The sequence below is a fragment of the Piliocolobus tephrosceles genome, chromosome 1 (genome assembly GCF_002776525.5).
Source record: "Piliocolobus tephrosceles isolate RC106 chromosome 1, ASM277652v3, whole genome shotgun sequence".
Lineage (NCBI taxonomy): Eukaryota > Metazoa > Chordata > Mammalia > Primates > Cercopithecidae > Piliocolobus > Piliocolobus tephrosceles.
In genome coordinates, this window is record NC_045434.1 from 114,213,590 (window position 1) to 114,233,365 (window position 19,776).

The 19,776-nt window shown below is 38.9% G+C and overlaps 1 protein-coding gene across 11 annotated transcripts in view; it reads right to left on the minus strand.

Moving 5' to 3' along the window:
* Nucleotides 1-7,581: 7,581 nt before the first annotated feature.
* Nucleotides 7,582-19,776, minus strand: part of NTNG1 (netrin G1) — a 355,336-nt gene continuing 343,141 nt past the window's right edge. For all 11 annotated transcript variants that reach the window (XM_023197193.3, XM_023197195.3, XM_031936583.1 and 8 more), the window contains one exon: nucleotides 7,582-11,839. In XM_023197193.3, the coding sequence (XP_023052961.1) occupies nucleotides 11,610-11,839 (230 nt within the window). In that variant the 3' untranslated portion in view covers nucleotides 7,582-11,609. The remainder of the gene's footprint in view (nucleotides 11,840-19,776) is intronic.

Here is a 19,776-nt window from a genome sequence, read left to right on the forward strand (position 1 = left end):
TCCCAGTGAGAGGCAAAATCTGTGCCCCCTCCCATGAATCTGGGTTAGCTTCTGACTGTGTTGAGTGATTGAGTTCTGAGGCTAGGTCATAAAAGGCATCTTGATTATTGAAATGAGACGTCTGACTTCTCTGCAGCTGTGTCGCCAGCCAGGCTAGGTGTTGGCACTTGGATCATGTGGAGAGTGGATCCTCCAGTCCCAGCTGCCAGTCATGTGAATTACCCCCAGTTGAGGCATCAGACATCACAGAGGAAAGATGAGAAGCCATCCTTTCTTGCTACCCACTAAGTTTTGGGGTAGTTCGTCATGCAGCAATGGTAACTGGAACAGGGCATCAAAATGAAGAATCCTCAACCAGGTCCTAAGGGATAAGCTCATCAGATAGGCACAATGAGGAAGCACATATCAGGCCAAAAGGACAACACATGTGAAAGCATGTGGTATATCAGAGTCTGATGTCTTCAGGGAAGTGCAATCACTTGCATTTAGCTGGAGCACAGGCTGGCAAGCAAGATGAGACTGAAAAAATATGCAGGGACCAGATAACAAGGAGACTTGAATGCCTTGCAAAGGCCTTCATCAGGCTTGGTTCCATTCAGGTTAATCTAAACTCAGTGCTGTTTCTCCTCTCCTGATAATTTACTCATGCCCTGCTGACTTCTTAATGAAACCAATTGTTTCATTAAGAAGTATTTGAGATGCTATCCATAATACAGAAACTAAAGAAGCTCTTTATTTCCTATGTCACTGACCACAGACTTCCAATTTCACTGTTTTAATATTTTAATTGTGAGTGTAACAATAAAGTGTCCATTATATTGCCCCCAAAGAAAGGGTGTGGGTGTCAGCCTCTGGAATGCTATGATTTCCAGGGCATAGAGTGGACTGGGGCTTGGAGCAGGAGTCTCTGAGGGGAGAGCTAGGATTGCTCTACTTCTTGAAATTCTCTGTTCCCCCAGAACACCTCCATCACATTTTTTCTGAAATTAGAATTTCCTTTTACTTGTAATAGGAACAAAAGCCTTTTCCTTCCTTGGAAAGGAGGATCCCCATTCTGTATTCTTGTTGAGGCAATTTTAGAAGTACCTTCTCTGCTGCAAGATATTGTAGTGCGTTTCCATAACATATTTAAAGGCTCACTCCTCAAAACTGTCACGTCTGGAGAGCCCTAGATAAGTCAGCAAGGACAAAGACGTGATGACTCTCTCCTGCCCCTAGTATTACAGGCAGCTATCAATTCCAGCTCATTTAGGCTGTTCCAATCCCGGCACCAAAAGCCATTTCCATATTATTACACCAAACTGAAAATTACAGAGGCTGTGTATTCCTCTGCAGAGTCTCCAATTTAAGCTTGTAACTTAGCACTAAGTTATTAGTGACATGCATCATTATTCTCCAGACACATTCTATCTGCAAAATTTTGTTCTCCAATCCTTTGGAAGATGTCAGCTGTGCGGCTCAGACTCTCCACTAGGCAAGCTGCACTGTTCATGTTAATGCGCTCTTACCACAGGCTTTAAAATTAATTTTTGATCATTGATTTCTTACATTAACAGCCCCCTGAGCCCTTCTAGTGGGTAGAGAAACATCACAGAGCGAGGCCACAGAGTGTGTCAGTGGGCAAACTGGAGTTACAACGAACCAGGCTTTAATTAAGTGGGCTCTCACAGGGCCTCAGAGCATCCGTTGGAAGCTACAACCATGAGCTGACAAGAAAAACGAGAATCTCGTTTCTATTTTTCTTTTAGTCTGGAAGTAGCCTGTTTTGGTCAAATAATTCAATTTAGGAAAAACCAAATATTCAAGTTGAGAAATGATACATGCAACCCATTCAATTGTTTTGATTGCTTTATTGAATCAAGAAAGTAAACAAAAAAGGTTTGACTATTTACCTGCTCCAAAACATTTAACTGCTCACTCCAGAAAATCTCTAAGGTCTTGGCCAGCTATATGATTCTATTATTTTATCATTTTTGTCAGTAAAAATTGTTGAATTTAGAGACCAGAATTTCCAATGGCTGGAATTGCTTGAGTGGGAGAATCTAGTGAAATACATGCTTTAGCCATATTTTATGACTAAATTGAAAATGTGTAGTTTTAACTCACATTTCATAAATGTGAACTTCAGATAAGACAGTTTCATGTACATTATCTCATTTAATTTTCACCACAACCCTTCTGGGTAGGAATAATGATGCCCATTTTAATATTAGTTAACCTAAGCAGAGGTTAGGTTAAACCCAGTGCGCTTCTTGTTAAATTGCAGTGAGGTTTTTAATTAGCTTAAGCCAATGGTTCTCAAAGTCATGTCAAGATCAGCAGTTTTCATCCTCTCCTGGGAACTTGTTGCAAATCACATCCTTTACCTCCATTTCAGACCTACTGAATGAGACACTCTGGGGCTTGGCTCCAGCACACTGTTTTACTACAACCCTCTAAGAGATTCTGATTCACACTCGAGGTTAAAAATGGTTAGCTCAAGGGCCAAAGATATTTTTCTTTTTCTGAGACAGAGTCTTGCTCTTTCGCTCAGGCTGGAGTGCAGTGGCACGATCTCGACTCTCTGCAACCTCTACCTCCCAGGTTCAAGTGATTCTCCTGCCTCAGCCTCCCGAGCAGCTGGGATTACAGGCACAAACAACCATGGCCAACTAATTTTTTGTATTTTTAGTAGAGACGGAGTTTCACTGTGTTGCCCAGGCTGGTCCTGAACTCTTGGGCTCAAGCGATCCACCCGCCGCGGCCTCCCAAACTGCTGGGATTACAGGCGTGAGCCAGCGCGCCCAGCCAAGGGCTAAATATGACGAAGACTGAAAAATGCAGATGTTTCTGTTTTAAGGCAAGGAGAAATATATCAAACTCTGACATTAGAAAAGGTAAATTGGGATATATTGATCCCATTAGAAAAGGTAAATTGGGATATATTGATCACTTTTTTTAAAAAAGAATAAACCACAGGTTTTAATTAGGAATACTCCCTAATGAATTCAAAATGAGATTCAATTTGCAAATCTTGAGTGTATATACATTTTCTCTTCAGGAACTCTCTTTATTTTAGCTCTTATTCATATTACTTAATACAGCAATAGATTTATATTACATTATTTAAGTATAATGAGAGGCACACAGTCTCAAATGTGTATTAGACATTGTTGCTCCAATCAACTAGAGCAGTGCTTAGTACGTTACTAGATGCTCAACAATTGCTTGTGAATGCACATATAGAGCCTTACTACATGCCATATAGAGCCTTACTACATGCAGGGTCCTCTGTGTGTGTGTGTGGGCATCTGTGTATGTGTGTATGTGTCATGTCAGTATTAACACTGATAATCTAGCAGGAGAGAGAACAAGTCACAAGGTAAGTCACACATAGGAGGAACTAGCTGTTGAGTCAAATCTTTAGGCAGGGATAGAAGCAGTGAGATGAATTGGCAAGGTTTCTTGGAAAGACAGAATCTGATGTGGGATAGAGTTTTAATGGGTGAAGAATGTTGAAAGGCATTCTAAGTTTTTAAAAAAAGACCTAAATACAGTCGAGAAGATGAGAATGGGTAGAGCGTTTTTAAGGCCCATGGGTTGGGCAGGTGTCCTGAGGCCAGTGTGAAGATGGATTTTGAGTCTGAGGTGTGGAATGATAAGTTGATCCTGTAAGATTGTTAAACGGGGTGATGAGATAACAGTAACACTATCTCATGAATATTACCCTTTAAACTGATACAATTTAAATTAATGTGAGGTTCAACACTTGAATCCAACTATAGAAATTTAGGCACCTTTCACATACTGTATCTGTATTATGCAACCATATACACATATGGTTGACTCTAATTTTGCTTTGTTCATTTAATTGCTGCTGTAAGTCACATTTAGCCATCTTCTTGTAGTTTACATATATGACTTATCAGAAGCAATTAAGTTTCAGAAAGCAAACTACAAGTCAACTATGTGTTCATAAACTGCATTAATAGAGGTGTAGTATATTATTTAGAATAAAGATGGTAAAAAGAAATACTTAACATTGTACCTGGCTCAAGACTTTTGATAAAGGTTGTTAATTACTAATCTTTTTATTACCATTAGTATTCTCCTGTTGTCATTGTTGCTGATGTAAGCTCCACGTTCTGGTCATATATCACATTCAAAACTTTGAAAGTGTTGCATTTATTGCATTGGAGCACTTTCAGAGAAAGTTATGGCAAGACTTCTGGCTGGAAACTTCCAGAAAAATCTGCAAATGTGGAACAGGAGCCTGAACATTTTATCGTGATTATCACTATCATGGAAAACTACAATTTACTAAGGAATTTCATATTCAGTAACTCATTTTGATTTTCATACTAACTCTGGGAAGTGAATATTTCTACTACCTGAATGTTATTAGCCCCATTTTGGGGGCTAATCAATGGGAAAATTAGGTGTCTACAGCAGTGTTGTCCAACAGAAATATAACATGAGCCACACATGTAATTCAAAAATCTTTAGTAACCATATTAGAAAAGGGAAAAAAATAGTTAAATTCTAGTAATATATTTTATTTTATCCAGTATATTTAAAATATTATCATTTTAATGTGTAACCGATATGAAAATTATGAAAGAGATAATTCACATTTTTTGTTTTTGTACGAAGACTTTGAAGTATGGTGTATCTTTTAAATTCACAAGACTTTGGACTGACAACATTGATATGCCCAGTGGTCAGAGGTGGCTAGCAGCTAGTGGCGGGTGCAGGTCTAGAGGACTGATTAGGAATGTAAGTCCTCCCATAATCAGAGTAGTACCCACAACTCAGGGAGCCATAAAGACAATTAGAAAGACCTTTGCTCCTGATCTAATGTTTGTAAGCTAGAACAGCCATACAAATGAAACAAACCAGTCAAAAAGGAAATGACTTTGTGCCATTCAATCCAAGTGTGTTCCAGTGTCACACATATATTATTTCCTTTCTTACAAATTTTATGAGTAGTGTGGGAAAAAAATGGTTGAAGCCCTTTCTAGCAAAGTGTCTGCAATAAAGAAAAATCAGAGTGGGTTGCTTCTCACCACCCTGAAAACGGAATCAGAGCTCACGCTATATCAGACTTTTTCAGAAGGTAATATATAGAGACACTCACACACACAAGAGGGACTACAGATGCCCTTAGCAGCTCAGGTAGAGATAAGATTAGTATGAAATAAACTAATAACTGATTGTAGGAAAAACATGTGCTTTCATATACCTGAGTCATTATCATTCATTCCCTGACAACAATTTATTATGTAACGCGACTTTCCACATTTGGGGTAAATCGTAATCTTAGGATTCAGAGCAGTCATTCTTATACTTTTAGGCCTTTTATACATTTAAAAAAATAATTTCTTTCTTTATTCAGAAAAACAGTGTCATATATATGGGAAATCTTACATATAATTTTAAACATTTCACTGATAGACTCCTCACAGTGCCCTCCCCTAACCTAGTTTGAATTCTAGGTGTAGAAGTCCTGTTTTGAAGTCACTTACTCTAATGTGTTGTGTGGGGTCTACTTGGCAGCCTGAGAACCATTGATCAGAATGCATTTATATTTGATTGCTTTCCCAATTATGAATTGTAATTACACAGGATGTAAACATGAGTTTAAGTGGTTGTAAAGCTCTCCAATACTTGTCACGCTATTAATTTAATAAATGGAATATTTAGCTGGGGTCTTTATAATTAAGCATCAACTGACTGAAAGATTCTTGAAAACATTGTCATACTATATTTGGACACCCCCCCCACCTTTTTTTTTCTTTTTTTTCCCAAAGGGAGAGAAAAAGAGACGGAGAGTAATGACACTAATCTCTTTGCCTCTAGGTGTTTATCACACCATGAAAGCCAAAACAATTACTCAGGGCTTCATGGGATAGTCATGACTGGTAAATAGCAAAATGCGATTTCCTTGGAGAATGCTTTCCTGCAGTGTTTCACACTGGCAGAGGGAAAACCATTCCCCAACAGGAGCAGCCCTCCTTCAGAGTGCAAATACAAACGAACAAAAATGACATTATGTTCTTGCCTGCCTGGGGCAAAAAGAATCACCTATTCTTAACAGGACTTCAGGTGTGTGATTTTCTGCCATTTTCTGTCTTTTATTAGATTAGAATGACTGCCCCTTGTAAGAGCAAAGCTGTAATGTGGTACTATCAGGGCGGCTGGAGGATACAGCTGTGGTACATTATGTCTTCAAGGGAACTTGACACATTCTTGCCATGCAGGAGTTTCAGAATCTATTCAGATAGATGTAGGAGGGGTAGTAATTATTTTTTCTCTTTCCAGTCATTTTTCCCCATAGAATTCACAGTTCACTAATTTAATAATAGTTAAAAGTAATGCCTATGAAAAAATGGGACTAAGTTAAGAAAATGAGGATTATTTTTACTTTCAAGCCTCTGCAGTTTGCTTTAGCCAGGCAAGCTAAATCTTTAGTGTTAACACAATTAGATTTTGCAGAATAATGGCCCATTTTACCACCTATCATTTTAGGTTAATAAAAACATCACATAATTTTAAATGTTACTACTCCATTTTAATTCATCCTTCAACGAAAAACAGCTTTTGGGTGATGAGAGAAGGCGGGGGGGATTCCGGCACTTAATAAATGCTCAATTATGTAATTCTAAACAACACCCCCTAACATCATTTAGGCTTTCTTGCTAGACTTGTTTCAAAACCTACTCTAAAAATGTATTAGGGACAGAACTTTTCTGTCATAGTAGATCTCAAGTAACTGCATTTTATTCATTATCATTATTAGTTTTTCACAGATGTTATTTTCTCATTTCTAGTTCAATGCAATAATATGTTTTATACAAGCGATATGTCTGTCTCTTAGTTATTTGATTTTTCAGATGCAAAATGAAGATAATAATATGTGAGTCACACCTCACCAGGTGTTGAGAAGAGTAAAAGTTCACTATGTTCCCAAGATTACTGGTGAAAATTCAAAACATAATAGCTGGCATTCTTAATTTTTTCTGACATCATATTATGTTTATGTGCAGTTTATTCTGGGAATTTGTTGGCATCTGTTTTAGGTAACTAAAGGAGAAAGCTACTTTTAGTTAAAAAACATAAAGTGTAAAATCATTCTATATGGAAATGGTCAGAACTGACAATATTTATGTCAGATGAACATTTCATGTTTCTTAGAAATAAAATTGATTAGAATGTAGTCCTTATTTCCTGAGGCAAAGAAAGACTTGTGCATGGCCAGATACTTAAATCAAAACCCTGAGAGTGTCCCTTACCTGTATTTTCATTCCTCTATATTATTAAAACTTTCCAATTGGACTTCCTTTAAAAACAAAAAACAAAAACCAAAACCTGGAGTTTTATCTGGTGGCTCATATTGTTCTTCGATACAGCTTAGCCACTGCCACATTGCCATCCTTCTCAATTAAGGATGGGAGTAGGAAAAGTAGGTAAGGAATTCTAGTTCAGATTTGGGAAGCTGAGCTCCGAGTTGTACCAGATTAAAAATACCTACAGAGTTTTCACATAACAAATATATAGAAAATGTAGTTCCCACATATCTTGGTCAATCCTGTGAGCAGAGAGTCTGTTAAATAGGTATTTTATTTAGTGTTTAACAACCGGTAAAGTATAACAACCCATTTCCCATATAGTACAGAGCATTCCATTTCAGAATGCTGGGTCTTTACATCCCAGTCATACTGGATTATTGATGGTAGAGCATAAAGGAGATGGAACAAAACATTCAATGTCAAGATTTCCTCACAGTTGTCCCCCAATGCATCCAAAATTTCTTATACTCCAGTCAGACCACAGGTCCAAGAGAAGGCGAGGAGAGCATAAACTATAGGGTCAGCTGAACTGTGGAGCAGATGCCTTCCTCCAACCTGGACCTTTCTTTGTGTTACCTGGTGAGCAGTTTGCTCCAACTTAGGGATCTGACTCAAGGGCACCTCAGGCAGATCGACCCCAAATATTGCAGGACCTTGTGCAAAAGTACCAATGGAGGACCCCATGCCACATGTCTAAGTATTTAAAAGTCATGCATAAAGCTAACAGACTCTTAAATTATCTTCCATCCTGCCACTTTGACAGATGATGCTTTCATAACCCTTGGAAGCCCAGGTATAGATTTAGAACTTAGACTGTTCAGTGTTCTGTACTGGCCCCCAGCCTCATGGTAGCCCTTGTCTATCTCCTTCCTACCCTCATCCCCTTATTTTTCAGCCCTGGACTCTTGTTTTAACTGCAAGTGGTTTCTCCTTTTTTGTGTGTAAATTCCACGGTGAACACTCCAGGCCCCAGGTCCTAATCCACCCACACAGACGCACCCTTTGCCGCTCCCTGTGCACTCAAGATGGTGCCTGCCTTCAGGAGTTTAAACCCCTAGAGGGGGCCCACATTTGGCCTAAAAGTGTGTGGGGTGTATTATCTGAGTAGGAAACTCTAGGTTCCTGATATCTGGGAGAAACCTGGAGGAGAGTCAGAATGGGTCTCTCTAAGGAAGGTCCCCTCTTTGCTGGACTAAATTATTCCTCTAGGCTGTGTACAGGGTCAGAAATAAATAACTCTTACATCACAGCAGGGCATGTCCATTATCTTCCTATAAATAGCAAATCTTTCTGGATAGCTGAACCTTTGTCCCATTTTTTTGAAATGTTATGCCCATCAATAGTATTGACAGAAGGAATTATATCAGTTCCATGTGGGAAAGTTGATAGATTAACTCATATGCAAGACTATATTAACCCACTTTAAGGGATCTATCAAAGGGAAAAAATAACAAGAATTAGGACTTCAAATGTATGAACAACTGAGTACCCACTTTTCACCCCAATCCTGTTCTTAGGGTGTAACATTGTAGATGGAATCAGCTTTGTAAGAATGCTGGCAAGTAACAGATGAATCAAATCCACTGAGTTGAGGTTTCTTCAAAGGAGTAGCTCCTTTAGAAGAACTTGAGAATCCAGATTTAAAAAGAACATTTCATTTCCATTTGCTGTATACCTAAAAGTGAATTTTTATTAAAAGCAGATCACATCGCTTCAGGAAATTCAGAAAACTATATCTAAATACACTGAAGGAAAGATATTCCTCATCAATTTAGATTCTTACAGCCTCAGAAAGATAAAATGCAGATGAATCAGTTTAAATCAGGCCTTCATTAAATTTTAGAATTAGCTTTTGGAATCCCAACTATTGAGGTGTGCAGTGTCTGATTCCTGAGCATTGCGACAAAGCCATGAGCAGATAACGGTAAAGTGCATCGTTGCCAGAAATAACATGGGCTGCCTTTGGTTTGTGTTAATAAAGTATAAGACAACTTAAACTCCAATTTTAATATCAGAAATCCACCTCATTATAAATAATCTCAAACTCCCCATGTTATCAGCATTTTCCTGTGTTTCTCTGGTGAGCCTGAAATGTAATTTTCTATTTATGCTTCCAATGTAAATCTCCAATTTCTGGTTGCCCACTCTGGCACTAAGCCTAAGCTCTAATTTATTTCCATCTTTCCTTATTTCTTACATCAAAAGAGACTGTTGGTTTGAATAACAAACATTCAATAGACTTAGACGTGGGGTGGCAGGCGGCACAGGCATTACCTGTTTACCTTTTATTGCCTTCTTTGAATTGGCTTTTCTGGGAACAAAACCAATAAGACATGCTGTTCCTTCATCTAGTTTTTACCCAGGTTATTTATCAGGAGACATTCCTCCCCCCTTCCCTGTTTCAGCAAGGAGTGGCAGCAGGGTGAAGAATTCAGACTGGAACTAGGCTTCTGACCTGACATTATCATAGGTTATTGTTCTACCAAGTCATGCAGAATTTCGTTGTCCTTAAGATTCTGGTTTGGGCTGATAATTGTTTTTGATTCCAGGAGATGCTTCTGTTAACACATTTGTAACCTGTAGGACAACAGTGTACTGGGAACAAAATGCACACTGTTTTAGCCTCTTTGAAACTTTGCAAAGGTTCTTCCCCACCTGCCTCCCCTTGCTGTCTTGCACAGTAATTGGCCTAATAAAAGGCAGAAACAGGAATTTATTACACCTTGGGCAGTACTTAAAACAAACTTTATTCTCAGGAACAGCAGTTATGTCTACTTGCTGCTTTATATTTTGATATTTCCTCTAAATACTTAAGTTTGAATATATTCAAAGCCAAATTGCAAATCATTCAATTTCCCTGCTCCTTTCCTGGTTCCCCAGGTTGCCTCTTATGATACTCCATGTAAACACTGTATTTGGAAAGATACATAGATCAGCATCCCTAGAGTCACATGATCACCATCAATCTGTGAAAATAGCATGACTTAAAAATAAAAGTCTCTTAGTACTCTGCCAACAGGCTTTGGCATAATCTTGGCAATCACTTAGATTTTTTTTTTTTTTTTTTTTTTGCTGTTGTAATTTTTCCCAAGTGGAAATAGTCTCATATTTTGCAGAAGTTGTCCAAGCTAGTGAACATCAATCCGTCTTCCTGGGTACTAAATTCGTCAGCTGAATGTATTCAGTCCACACAGAAATCAGTAAACTGAGTGTGAAACTGCTTGGTGGCTGCTTCTTTCATCTTAAGAAATTGCAATACAAATTCCTGAAATCGTTTATGCAGGAATTTTTATTCTTTAAATCTTCCAGTGTTAAAGCAACAAGAAAACATTTAGAATGTCCTTTGGTGGAATCTTATTACACTTGTTATATATGTAAACTGATATTCTTTGATGCCAGCACGTTCGTTGCCCTTACAGAGAAATCTCTGCACAATGAAACAAAACAGAACGAAAGAGGACAAAATAAAATGTCAGTCTTTGCTGATTTGAATTAGATACATTAACAGATTGTCTGGTAACACAAATTGGCAATAATACAAAAAATCTACATATTACAGTATTTCAAGAAAAATAACTTCATTTGAATACAAAAGGATAGATACACTTTCTTTTTTCCTATAGCCACTCTTGTATAGTGGGTGTGTGCTCACACTGGACTCAGTGCTGCTAAGATATACAGGGGTATGACTGGCTTGCGCTTTTGGAGGGGGCTGTTACACATGTGCATCACTAACATCGGACAAAGAAATCTTTCAACCAACAAGGGTTACAGAGCAACGTTCACTAAAGCACAGGTTGGAAGGGATTCAGGGATGGAAGCAGGCCAATATGGCAGCTTGTAACAGATTTCCTTATGCCCACAATGCACCTGACAGCAAAGAATGCTATTTGGTTGGTCCACACACTGGGCGGAGTCGTACTAGGGCGCACCACGCTAGAGTAGCCAATGTTTTTAGGTCGGTTGATTTGTTTGTTTTTTGTCTTTCCTGTTTGGGGGTTGTCGCAGCCTTTGCAATCCACAATATGCTCTGCAGCTGGCAATGTGATTTGCAGTGATAATATCAACAGCTGCCAACTCCTCTGGAGTCAGAAATTAACAGTCTTGACTCGGATGTGCTGTCCACAGGTGATAAATATGGCTTAGTTCAGTTAGGCCTTCTTAGTTTGTACACTGAGTGGGGGTGTCTGTATGTGTGTGTTTCCTATGTTAGTAGCAAATGTTTGGGTTGTGTCTGCTTTCCCACGGCACAGGCCCGTCCGGTGTGGCTGGAGGTGACAACTAGAACACCAGGGGGCTGGCGGTTCCCAGCAGCGTGGTCAGCAGCAGCAGTGCTGGGGAGCCGTGCGGGGGCGCACCCTGGCCAGAGTCGGAGCCGCAGCTGCCAGCCTCCTCGCACCGCAGCTTCTCGCAGAGGATGCCCGTGTATGCGGCCGGGCACAGGCAGCGCACGTTGTTGTGGCACGTCCCTCCGTTCTGGCAGTGCAGGAGCTCGTTGTCGCAGACATTCGCTGCAGAATGAGGGGGAAGGTAGGGGTGGGTGGGCGCGGGGAGGAGAAGCAGAATCAATTTAAGTTCATCTGGTACATCATGTTTTCAGCCTAAAAAAAAATTTTTATCGATCTTTGTGCTCCCCGCTCCCCTCCACAAACGAAGCCCGTGACTCCAATTTCCAAACAAATGTAGTTTTCTGCCTTTGTTTTTATCATATTAGTCTTTTTCATGTAATTTTTTTGCTGCAATCTTGGAAGTTATAATTGTCCGTTTGAGGCTATAGAATACAAAGTAATGCAATAGTCCTTGTTTGGCAGTATCTTTTCTTCATGGAACTGGGACCTGTTGTGACCTCTTGGGTTTTTAAAGGACAAGTGCCCGATGCAAGAGTGCAGATCTTTGAAGCCAGATGAATGGTATTTAAAATGCAAAGCAGTATTGTTAAAATGACCAAAAACCTCTAAGGGGTGGGCCATTCTCTCGGTGCGTGATTCCAGCGCTGCATGCATGAAGACAGAACCCACTGGGAGGCATGGGGATGGGGGGGTGGGGACATGGGGAAAGTAGCATGCTCCAGGCAGGCAGCAGCCAGATGGGAAGAGAGAAAGCTTGTTTCATGGGAGGAGTGTGAGGAAAAGCAGTCACATTTGTCCCTGACAGCCTATTAAGGATTTTTATCACCTTGTAAATATGGGAAGTATAGCCCAAGGTTACCTTGATTTCTGGGAATAGTAATAAATGCAGTGGCGAAACCCTGATTACCAAAATTTCATTATGTCCATCAATTAATAGAATCAGTTTGAATAAATCAAGACAAGCAACTTCAGAGACTAGAATTCATTCACAGACCCTGTTATGTAACTTTCACTTCTAATAATTTCTTATTTCTTCAAAATTCTGACTAACCTCATTAATTCCATGTCTTCTATTCTTTTAGACAATCACTGTTTCACTGATTTAGCAGAATGTTAAATAGAACCCAGGGAAATTAAAACAACAACAAAGAGTAAAAGAGCCAAGAACATTTCCCAAGCAACATATGCTGCTTAAGCACTTAACATATAGAACCCCTCTGGAATGAGAGGTGGGGGACAGAGCAGAAAAAGTAACATTTTATAAATTGTAACATTTTCCATTTTTAAAAAATGTCATGGTGAAGTTTTCTCAGGGATGCCACATGAGTTCAACAACACACTACACACTCATATACACATACCTAATATTACTATTAAGTGCAAAGTATTAAAGGAAAACAACTCTACCCTCCAAGTAGTAACTCTCTAGAGAATGTTGCCTTGTCCATTAATTATGTTCAACAGTCATGTCAGCTTCAAAAGAAGCTTCTTACACACAAACATGCCAGTGCTTTGTGTGCAAATGAGCTTAGGAAAGATGGTGGTGGATACTCACATGGTGAATAACAGAGTGCCCTAAATAGTCCACTGTTTTACTGCTTTCCTCAACACTTCCTTAGTGACCTCTAACACAGTTGCATAGTGTATTGGAATAATTTTCAAATGTATCCACTCTTGCTATCTGTAAATGTCAGAAGTGACTATTAAGGCCTACTAAATCCTTCAGGCTCCAAATATTGATATGCAACGCAGTGTTCCATGGTTTCTAATGATTATATAAGCTACCTCTTATTGAGTGGCTTAGAAATCATAATATTAGAACCACATTATTTTATGAGTCATGGTTAAAAATGTCAATATCTATAGCTGTGAAGCAAAGCCCACAAGTGTAGAGTGGTTAGCCTCATGGTCAAAACTGACAAAAGCCCTTGTGTTTGGCTTTAGTTAATTTGGAAAGCATATGTAGGTTTTCAGGATTTTATTTTGCTTACACTTGAAGAAATATGTTTAATTGGGGCAACATGGAATAAACAGATCCAGATAACTGTTTTCATCTAAAGTTAAAGATCCTCAGCATTTCTTGTTCCAGGCAGCAGAATGCTGAATGGGATATTTCCTTTCATTTGGGCACTAGAGGTAGGGAAATATCTGTTCCATCAATATCGATAATTGCTTGCCTTGAATAATTGAGAAGAAATCAATAGTTAATTACATATCACTCCCCTTTAGAAAAAAAAAGCTATTTTTCTTCTTCTTGGATGTGAATATAAATCAGCTGTTGAACAGAAGTTTCTTTTTTCAAGAAGCTGGTGATTAAGTTAAAATTCAATATTTTTCCTACGTTTAAATAATTACCAGTTGATTTTGATAGTTGTGAGAAATTTAATAAATACCCTAGGAACAAATATAGCCCAGAATTAGTAATCTCATGGATTGGCAGGATATATTTTCTGTAGGAGATAAATAGAGAAAAATAAAACCTATAATATATTTCATTATTTATAATTCACTATAAAACGTATTACCAACATGGCACAAGTATACATATGTAACAAACCTGCACGTTATGCACATGTACCCTAGAACTTAAAGTATAATAAAAAAAAAAAAAGTATTACATTTGGTCTCTTGATTGTGCTAGTCCTCCAACAAACACAGAACTTTACCATACATACAGTGCTCTCTAACTGTTGAAATCACGTGCTAGAAGCACATCTACACCTAATTATGGATCTTACCTGATATTCATAATTCATGCTCCATCTTCATGTCATTTTGAACCAAAATTGTGGTAGTTAATAAACAACTAGGTGGTTAACAAATATCACTAAGCTCTTCTTCAGTGTGCTCAACCTTGTACTAGACCCCACAGAGAAAATGAAAGAAATATAAAGCATGATTTCTGCTCTTATGGAGTTTAAATCTGGCTGGGATGATAAAATATCTACAAGAAATGATCTAAGACTAATTTCATTAAAATGCCCTTATTAATTCCATCCAGCTTAACCAATATCTGTTGTATGCCAGGCACCCTGCTATATTTTATGGTTGTAACTAACTGCCCTAAAGGAGTACATGGTTTGGCAGAAAATAAATGGAAAATAAACAAACACACAAACACACATTATGATACAATATAAAAAAAAATCTACAAAAAATGTCTTTACAAATTACTAGGGAAACTCACATGATACCATAAATAATTACTTTTGGGAAGATTAAGGGAGATTATAAAAAAGAGATTGTATTTGAACAAAGGCATTCATCAGGCTGATACTGGTAGAAAGACCATTATAAATAGGGAAACTGCATGAGTAAAGGCAAGGAGATGTGAAAGTGTATTGTATTGGTTGTTAAGCAATTGTCTCTCATCTCTAAATCCACCCTTCTGATGTTGAACTCTGCAAGTTGTCTGCTGGATCCCACCAACAGAGGGCACTAGAGGGAGCAGAGAAGGTAGGAGGCATGGAAGATCCTGTTTCCTTGATGCTGTTTGATGGTGCTTCTACCAGTATTGCCCATCAATGGCCCTTCACACCAACAGCAACATGTGGTTCCAGTGTTAAGCTTTATTCATAACCAGCTTCATCTCACCCTTAGAGGTTCCTACACCAGCCTGGAAGCATCCCTTCCCTAGAGGTTTAAGCCTCAGCTCCCAGGAGGTTCTATTCAGCATTTCAGAGGCAGCTGCAGCAGCCAGCCATTATCCCATCTTAAAGGTGCAAGTTTCAGCTCTGTGGGGGTCCCTTTTATCCAAACTTTTACTTTCTGATAACTCCATCCTCTTTCCTATAATCCCTCAGTCCCAGAGTGATAGATGGTTCCTGCTTACTTAACACAGGAATTACTTCAGTATCCTGTTCTCATTTTAAAATTTCAAATGCTTTTTAAACCATTTGTTTTAATAAATTCTCTCTGTCGAAATACCTAGAAATGGTTTCAGTTTTCTGCCTGAAGCCCAGCTGAAAGACACATTAGTGAAGGATGCATGGACTGGTATGGCTGGATGTTGTGGGAAGTCAGGGACCTCGAACGGAGGGACTGGCTGAAGCCATGGCAGAAGAACATAAACTGTGAAGATTTCATGGACATTTATTAGTTCCCCAAATTAATACTTTTATAATTTTTTGTGCCTGTCTGTACTGCAATCTCTGAACATAAATTGTTAAGATTTCATGGACACATCACTTCCCCAATCAATACTATTGTGATTTCCTATGCCTGTCTTTACTTTAATCTCTTAATCCCATCATCTTCGTAAGTTAAGGATGAATGTCGCCTCAGGATCCTGTGATGATTGCGTTAACTGCACAAATTGTTTGTAGAGCATGTGTATTTGAACAATAGGAAATCTGGGCACCTTAAGAACAGGGTAACAGCAATTTTCAGGGAACAAGGGCGATAACCTTAAAGTCTGACTGCCTGTGGGCTGCGCAGAACAGAGCCATATTTCTCTTCTTTCAAAAGCAAATAGGAGAAATATCACTGAGTTCTTTTTCTCAGCAAGGAACATCCCTGAGAAAGAGAATGAGTTCCTAAGGGGATGCCTCTGAAATGGCTGCTTTGGGAACGTCTGTCTTTTATGGTTGCAGATAAGGGATGAAATAAGTCCCCAACTCCTGTAGCGCTCCCAGGCCTATTAGGATGAGGAAATTCTCGCCTAGTAAATTTTGGTCACATCGGTTGTCTGCTCTCAAACCCTGTCTCCTGATAAGATGTTATCAATGATAATGCATGCCCAAAACTTCATTAGCAATTTTAATTTCGTCTCCGTCCTGTGATCTCGCCCTGCCTCCATTTGCCTTGTGATATTTTACTACCTTGTGAAGCATGTGATCTCTGTGACCCACACCCTATTTGTACATGCCCTCCTTTTTTGAAAATCACTAATAAAAACTTGCTGGTTTTGCAACTTGGGGGGCATCATGGAACCTGCTGACATATGATGTCTCCCCCGGACACCCAGCTTTGAAATTTCTCTCTTTTGTACTCTTTCCCTTTATTTCCCAGACCAGCTGACACTTGGGGAAATAGAAAAGAACCTATGCGAATTATCAGGAGTGGGTTCTCCCGATAGCTGGAATGATGGATGTGCAGAGGGAAAGGCAGATGTGGCCTGATTGTGAAAGTGCCACAGAACACATTGTGGAGTTTAGTAATAAGGAATGGAAAGCAGTCAAAGGCTGAGAAGGAGGGTGGTGTTTAAAAGAGAAAAGGAAGGTGAATCTAGAACAGCAAAAGGGCAGACTGGAGGGAAGCAGACCATACTTCAGTAGAAGGGACTTGGACGAGGTTAGAACAATGGGGAAGGGAAGGAGGGAAAAGATTTGGAGACAGTTTATACGAATGGATAAGAGACATTCTAAGGTTCCTGTTTGGGGTAGTTAGATGCATAACAAAGAAATTTATTGAGAAAAGAAGATAGGAGGAAGAGTTTACTTAGGAGAGAAATAAATGTTTTTTGGATCTATTGACTTTGAGAGCTGTCTAGGTTCTTCTGTAGCTGTTCTGTATTAGTTGGAAAACTATTTAATGGAATAGGAGATAAGTCATCCTGGAGACAGAAATTTGGAGCTGGGGTGGTGGTGATCATTGTTGCAAAAGATGAAGCAAAAAGAGTAGAAGACCTCATCCTAGGATAATATAGACCAAGTAAAAATGAGGACTGCAGATAGAAAACTGAAGAACATCACCATTTAGGCCACTGGAAGAGAAAGAGCATAAAGAATTCTGAGAAGAAAACAATATCAAGAAAATGCAGTGATCCTATGAAGGTATGAAATTAACCATAGACATCTTCCTGATGTGAATAACTGTATCTATGAATAGATAAACTGGAAAAGTATGAGAAGAAGGGCACTTTGAGTTGGGCAAATGAAATATGCAAAATAAACATTGCATGTTCTTCATTGAATCTGTCATAAGGGGTTCTTGAATAATTGGAAAAAGGAATGAAGAATTTTGAAGAATTAACATTTAATGGATATCTTTGGATGTCAGTCTAAAGTAGTGGTTCTCAACACTGGATGATTTTGCTCCCATGGTTATTTGACAACATCTGGAGACATTTTTTAGTTGTTACAAGTGGGTAGGGAGGGCACACTACTGGCCACTGGTGTGTATAGCGAGGCCAGGAATGTTGCTAACATCCTGCAGTATACAGAACAACCCCCTACAATAAAGAATTACTTCTCAATTAATGTAAAAGATAAAATGACAAGGCCTGGGTCAGGGCATCAGTCATAGCAATGAAGATGGGCAGTTGTCCCTGATATATTTTGGGGAAAGTAGAATAAAGAAACTTCATCATTTCTAGATCAGGAAGATAGTAAGTTTTCACGTGCTGAGCTGTGAGAATTAGAGGTGACTCTAAGTACTTGAATTGGAAATATAAGAGCGGATTATCTTCTTCAGGGAGTAAATGCAGGAGATTGGGATCTAAGACAGATCCTTTAGTACTGTTCACAATGAAAGGATGAGAGGAACCAAAAGCACCCCTGTCATGTAATTTGCTTTCATAGAAGCAGTCAAATCAGAGTTTGCAGGAAACCTTAGAAACCATGTAGATGAGCTGTAACTAAGAAAGCTGTAGGTAAGCAATTGAGAGTAGAACTGGGGCTAGAATCTAGGTCTCCTGATTTACAGATTACTGCTCTTCACGTAGAAAAGAGCAATCAGGAGAAATGTAGTAAATAATGTTGCACAGTGCCACATTCCATGCTCCTCAAGACATAGCCGACTTTCCTACTTACCAGGGAGACATGAAGTAACTCTTCTATAGATACTCAGTAGATTTGCAGCTGTATTGACTAAGTGCTCTGCTTCATATCACACTATGACTAGGCAGAGGTCTTTGTTGATAGCATCAATTGTTACTCATTCTAGGGCTTTACCACATTTTGGTGGAGCTCCAAGTACAAATCAGCTCATGCAGAAAATAGACCAGAAATGCCAATGTCTAGGCTGAAAATGGCAAATATGCCTGCATTTATACTGTCCTTTCCTCTTCCCCTGTACATAGGAGACTGCTATGGTTTGAACATGTGTTCTCTCTAAAACTCATGTTGAAATTTACTTGCCACTCTAACAGTATTAAGAAGTGGGGCCTTTAAGAAGTGTTTAGGTCATAAGGGCTCCACCTTCATGAATGGACTAATGCTGTTATTTTGGGAGAGGGTTTGTTATCATGGGGTGGGCTGACTCTTTCTTCTTCTCTTTCTCTCTCCGCCCTTCAGTCACAAAATGCCTTCTGCCATGTTATGGGGCAACAAGAAGGCCCTCACAAGATGTGAGCCCCTTGATCTTGGACATGTCAGCATCCAGAATTGTGAGTCAATAAAAATTTCTATTCACTATAAATTACCCAGTCTGTGGTATTCTGTTATAGGGCATAAGATGGAGTAAGTCAGAAGTATAACTAGTTCATCATGGGACTCTCGTGCCCTGAACTTCAAATGCTTCTCAACACAAGGTTCCAGGCACCTACCATGAGTTGATAGTACTGGCATGAGGATAAACACCCATTTACAATCCTGGCATTATCTCATATAATCCTGCATAGAGTTGCAAATTAAAGATCCAAGTGAAAATTTCTACCCAACAGGCATCATTCAGGGATCACTCTCTTTACTTGGTGCCCTGCTCTGTGGGTTTGCCTCAGACTGAAAACTCTAAAGTTATTCTGTGGGTGTATTCATTTTAAGCATGTCTCAACTCTCTCTTTATTGTTATTGACAGTTTAAGAGTGTCCTATGTCAGTAAACAGAAAGGTTCATTTTAAAATCCCTTATACAACACTTGATCCAGTACTGGATGCAAATAGTTATTTGCTAGACAGAATTCTTTTTGTTATGGTAAAATATGAGCCTTAGATGCCAGAACAGCTAATACCGCTTTGGTAATAGCTTGACTATATTCTAAAGGATTCCTTTTAGTGTTGATAAATATAATCCATTTATGGAGTATCCAATGTCACATAATATAATCTCCTGATGTTTTGATATTAGGAATGATTTCAAATAGAGCAACCAAGATAATTTGTGGAATTTGACAGATGAAGTTAGAGTATTAATGTTAGGTTCAAAGAGAGTTATGTGGCA